Source organism: Trichinella spiralis (assembly GCF_000181795.1).
Source record: "Trichinella spiralis strain ISS 195 chromosome Unknown Scfld9, whole genome shotgun sequence".
NCBI classification, from domain to species: Eukaryota; Metazoa; Nematoda; class Enoplea; order Trichinellida; family Trichinellidae; genus Trichinella; species Trichinella spiralis.
Genome location: NW_003526948.1, coordinates 2,482,225 through 2,488,483, shown reverse-complemented (window position 1 = coordinate 2,488,483; position 6,259 = coordinate 2,482,225). Strand labels below are relative to the sequence as shown.

At 33.3% G+C, this 6,259-nt stretch overlaps 1 protein-coding gene across 1 annotated transcript; it reads right to left on the bottom strand.

The window, feature by feature from the left end:
- Nucleotides 1–383: 383 nt before the first annotated feature.
- Tsp_05275 (putative luciferin 4-monooxygenase) lies at nt 384–716 on the bottom strand. The gene has a single exon (XM_003371558.1). The coding sequence runs from the start codon at nt 714–716 to the stop codon at nt 384–386; it is 333 nt and encodes a 110-aa protein (XP_003371606.1).
- Nucleotides 717–6,259: the final 5,543 nt, after the last annotated feature.

Here is a 6,259-nt window from a genome sequence, read left to right as displayed (position 1 = left end):
TGTCGAGTGTTGTTTATTGGGGATGAAATTAAAAATATGAAAACAAAAGCGACCAAAACTGTAGTGTGTATTATTATAATTATTAGTATTATTTTTTGTCTGTGGCAATAAGAATAATAATAATAAAGTTGGCTAATTTTGTTCGACAAATTCGATGAAAATGGTTAGAATTGTAATAGAATTTGATTTGGTTGGATTCGGTTTATAACAGCGGAAACGGCGGATCACCTATCAAATGTCAACCGCACGGCGCTTTTGCGACAGACATTAAGAAGCAGGCGTTAATTGATCGGCCAAAACAATATGCGCTCATTTCATTTTGTAATTAGCTTATTGCAGCAAGGACACTAATAATCAGGCATCCATATCCCGCCGATGACGAATCAATCAATCGAGCTGTCGCACGGTGTCGCGCAGCAAATGGGCATATATATTGGCGCTGATCGACGTTCACAAATGGTTGTGCAGTCGAATTCGACAAACCAATGGTTCCGGTCTCTCCCGGGAAAGAGACGCTGCTTGCACGGATAGCCAGCCAGCTTGCAATATCCCATCAACCGGAGAATTGATTTTGAAAAGGGCAGAAATAAACGATCCTCAATCAACGCTAGAATTGTTTTGGTTCCGTTTCTATCTGCACTGCTCATTTTTACAATAATTTCTCTCAATAGAATAATTTCTAAACTTTCATCCCTTTTGTCTACTTTCTTTTTCATAGCTAGCTGTCCCACCATCTAGCAGAGCTAATTCAAATCAAACCAGCAAATTAAATTACACTACACCACATCGTAATACGGTTAATTTTTCACTTTTATTTCTTCCACTAACAGCAACCAGTAAATGGTCCACAAGTGTCAAGTGTTGTTCCTATTAAGACGGACATCGAAGTTTCACGCCTATATATGCGGATTTTTCACTTTTTCTATATGGTGCATTTGTTCTTCATTATAAACAAATAATATTCTTAAAACAGATGAAAATATTTTTTATTCAAACATTTTAAAAAATCGAGCTTTTTTCCAACGTTAACAAATGGATCTTGTTTGGCATTTTGTCATGTGATCAGTTTAGCATTCGGCTATCATTGTAAACACTCCATTTTGGCGCGTCAATTCTACTTGATCTCCTCCAATCATCATATTTCAATAATAAATTTGAATAGATAAATTATAGAAAGACCAGAAAAAGGGTAACTGTTTTTTTTGTTTTGCTTTATTGCTTTATGCGTGGATAGTTTAAAGTGAACTCTGGGTAATTTACGTTGTAAATTGTGCCAACATTTCTGATGATACTGTTATTGTGCTCATCAGCGGGAAAACTGTGATTTAGCAGTTGTTTTATTCAGCACCACACAAATGCTGCAAATCTAATTATAATATGTTTCATAAAGCAGCGTCGATTTTTATCCCTGTTATACAGCTTAATGGCCTTTCGTGGATTTTTGCTTTTCTTTTTTTTTCTATGTTTCTTAATGCAAACACTGCTGTGTGTCTTCTATCAGCCGGTGCATTGAATTAATTCTGATAATAGCATTTATTAATAAGATAAGGCAGAAATTTTTATTTAAAATTAAAACAAATAACCCTGATAGATTTTTAGAATTATTAGAGTCTTGTTGCAATTAGCAATGCACAGTATATTGGAATTTAATCCACTGATTGCGCAGTGTAAATGCTTGAAATCATCATCCTTTAATAAAGTAACATTAATCTGTAGAAATTTTATTAAATAGAATGCAACAAATGAATACAATAAATTATGATATATTGTAGCATTTTTATATTATTTTATTTTATTTTAACAAACTTTCTGAATGCTATTATATATAGTTCTTGTAAAAATGGATGAATCCATTTTAAATTGTTATTCCCTTTAACGTAACATTATAGCATTATTTCCAGTGACAAATGTATAATACCATTTTCAACTTTTTTACTTGCAAAAACTTAATTGCAACAGAAAATCTGTCCAATAGAAAATTATGTAGATATAACAAAAGAAAAATAGAATGTACAGTAATTAGCATTTTGCGCATATTAGCAGTACAAGTAAATTAAGTTTTTGCAGTGGAATTTTGCTTGTTTCAAAAGCGTTTTGTGCAAATATTGGCCACTCGTGTATCATTGCCACGAAGATAGAGTTAGTTGAATTGATGAGCCTTCAGTTGTTTCGTGCTCTTTGACGTTCTAAATGGAAAATTAAGAGATTGAACTTCGGCAATGATTTGCATGTTGTTTGTTGTTCTTTTGCCATTTATAACTGTGAAAATGTACCGATCACTGGCCAACTGCAACCAACAGTGGTGGGTTTCTATCCTCAAATTACTCGATTAGAAAATTTGGCCATGTAATACAATGCTGCTTTCAGCAATTAAGAGAATTGATTTTTTTTTCTCCCCTTTTTCTTTTCTGTTCTCCAGTCTATCTGTTTCTCTCCCTCTCTCCTCCCCCCTCCTCCCTGTGTTATTTTCATATGTTATAGATGAAATGATACAGGAATCTTTGGACCTATTAATCAGCTTCTTCAATTTTCTCAGACTTTTCCTTTCAGCAAATCAGCTGGATGAAGAAATATTGCAAGTTGTTACTTTGATTAGATTGGATCAGATTTGTGAAATGATTTGATTTTTATTTTTTATACACATGCATGTATGCACAGCATGTGCATGGCAGAAAGTTGTTAGTTCGTTGTTGGTAGTGGAGGAAAATTTACATATGCAAAGAATTCTTCAAATTGCCCATAGATATGCAAAATGGGAAATTATGATTGAATTGATAAAAGAGCGGTCAGTGATGAGCGGTGGGTGAATAATCATTTAACGCAGACTCTCGTCAGAATTAACGGTTAGCTCGCTTTTGAGCAAAGCATGCAATTTGAATTTTTAATTTGAACCCTTCTTAAATAATTAAATTCTATTATTCCCCTTTTCAAAGTGTAAAAATGCTTGACGACATACAATAATTTAATGCAAATCTGTATCCAGGAGAAAACTTTGGAATAATAATAATAATAATAATAATAATAATAATAAGAGGCTATTTTCATCATGCATACGCACGTTCATAGAGGAAGAAATGTTCAATTTTAAAAGTGTAAGCATTCCAAAGTTGTGATTTAAATTTATCGAACAAAAGCACATCATAAATCACAGTAAGCAAGCAAGTGGACTATTTGCATCTTGTCAAACAAAAAAAAAGTAATTGTAAAATTGATAATAAAAAAGCTAATTTTCCAACTGGTCGAGTTTGAGCTTGAGATAATAAAGATGAATATTGAAAATTGGGTTCTTTTTCTGCTTGTATTTTCTTTATTTATTTATTTCTGTTTTTTTTGGTCTTCAGTTGATGATTGTATTGCTTGTTGTAATGGATGAGGGTAGATTTTCTTTTCCAGTCCAATAAAGTACATACATCTTTTTCTCTTGTCATTGATCGATTAATAAATTAGAGTATGCGGCACAATCGATCGAAAGGCTAATTTAACCAATCTCTTCGACACTATCATCTTCGTCATCAAGAGTCAATTGACCGTCAGTGATAATGACGGCTACGTGCATGCCGTATTGCTTGCAATTCAATGGAAACAGTTTCGTGGCCGTTTGATTTTCATCTTTCTCTCTCTTTCTCTTTTTTTTTCATTTATTTAAATCTGAATTGTGGCAATGATGATGATGATGGTGGTGGTGGTAGTAGTGGTGGTGGCACTGATGGCATTTCCGCATTTATTGCCCATTGGTCAGCAGATGAAATACTCTATTCCACTTAATGACTCCATGTTAAGCTGGTTTCCTATCAAATGAAAATGACGAATTAGCTTATTTTTCACCGATTTATGGTTTTCAAATGTCACTTTTTAATTGTGGAATTTATTTTCTTTGTTTTTTCTTTCTTCACTAAAAAATAGCTATGAATAAAATTATTTTCCTTTCCTCTTTGGAAATTTTTAAATTGAACCCACACATGTGCAATTGCAAACTGACGTTGTGAGAGTCGTTTTATTTAGCATTTCAATTATTTTTGCAGTTAGCATAAAATTTACATAAAATATTATTTTATAATTGCAACGAGGGTGTTTATTAAGTTGTTCGATTTGAATTGTTTTCACACTTGTTCAATTGATGAGAATAAATTGACGCCTGAAAACAATTAACACGTCCATTCTTTATCGTATTGCTCCTGCAAATTAGTGTTCTTCACTTCCGCGCACTTTGAGGCGACGCTTGTCATTGGCTGTTTTATTTTATCAAATGCACCAATTTTCAAGTACAATTGCTCGAAAGCTCAGTTGCAAGCCATTTACATATAATACAGCTTGATGCTTTCAACGAGAAAACAAAGAAAAAAAATATATATCCAAATATGTTTGAAACTCGATTTCATATTTTTGTAAAAATAGCATTTCCATATCATCTTTTGCTTAATTAATTTTTTACTCAATTAAATTAAATCTACCCAGGTTGTACCGGAAATATTGAACTAGGGAATAAAAGAGTTGCATTGCGTTCTTATCTAGGATTAATATCTATAATACTTTGTATTTTTTAATTTGCTGTTTTTTCTGCACACTTTTTTTTATTCGTTGAGCATTATTTTTGATGGAGCAAAATTTGCAGCATCTTTTTTTTACTTTTGGTACTTGATATCCGTGTATCATCAAGAGTATGGTTTGCTTTTGGAAAAGAAATTTTTTTTGATCCATGCTTCAACAGTAGCGGTTAAGAGAATGAAAGGCGGCACAAAACAGACAGGACGGACAAATTTTTCGGCTACTGGGGTGGCGACGAAATCGGACCTTTTCTGAGTCACCTCTATCCGTGCACAGTGGTGATTCGATTTAACGAACCGGTGATTGCAGGCAATTTCCTAGGCAAAATGCAACGGCTCGTTCTTTGAGCAGCCTTTACCACCTACCGCATGTTGTCAAGTTGGATGCCTAATCAATTGGCCCAGCTTGATTGATGCTTGTGTGCTGTTTATCAGCGGGGGATCCGGAAATTTGCCGCGCCATTATCTCAGGTGTGCCCGGATTTGTGGCGCATATTAGATAAACTGTTGTTGAATTCATTTGTAAGGTTAATTGATCGTTCACAATTCATGTCGATGAAATCAATTGGACACTGCTGGTGCAATTGCAAACATCACACATTAATCTGTATGCAAACACTGTGCATTGCAAAAGATACATACATACATACATACATACATACGCGTACAACGTGACCACTGGACGGTTTCTCCATTGTACGGAAAGAAAAAATGTGTTCACAATCGGACATGCTGTCATTGAGTAGTGTAAATGTGTTGTAAAAAGTCCAAAAAGCAAAATTGCAAATTTTTAATACTTTGAAAAAATTTATTTTACCTACCACCAGACAACAGCAAATGCATAGCAGTGCATTAATGACTAGTGACGGAAGTGCGTTATTGGTGTCTGAATCGAGTTGAGAATGATGTCAACTTATTCTTTCAACCTTAATTAAACTGGGTTTTTCAATTTTGAAAACTTAATCAAATGAAATGCTTACTGTAGATGAAATTAATTAAACAGGCCTTGCAGACTGACGATTAGCACAAATGCGAAGAGAGGTTGATCCGTTTCATCTGTAGTCAGTCGTTACCACAGAGACACAGACACGCATTCTTGCTCGATTTCTACGAAAAATGTCTGCTTATCTGACCAAAGGATGAGGGTGATGATAGATAGCACAATGGTAATGTGTGTCATTTGTTACTCAACATGTGTTAGTTTAATTTTCATTGAATTCATTTTATAAATATAAATAAATAAATAAATAAATATGCATATATGTATAATATTTAAAAAAACATTAAAATAATGATAAAATTTTTTTGCAAACCTTAAATTGCAAACTTTGCATATTTTAAAGTTTCATTTTTGCAAAGAATTTTTTCACTTGTTCCGCTGATATTCAAGCTTGGATTGGTGGTGGTCAACTTGGGCCATGTTTTTCAATTTTTTTCTTTAAATTGCTAAAACTATTTATTTATTTAACGAAAAAACGAGTGAAACTTATAGCAAACAAATTGCTTAGAAAATACTAGTGTAGAAAAAGTTAAATAAAGGAAGGAAATATAGCATGTGTTGTAAAATATTTTCAAAAACTGTAGCTCATCCAGAAGTGAAATGAAGCGACGAAAAGTGAAATTAATATTGTCAGGTAAGAAATCCATTTCATGCAGTTAGTTTTATCCGAGGCGTGTTAATAGATCAGCAATGAACAACACAATTGCACACGTTT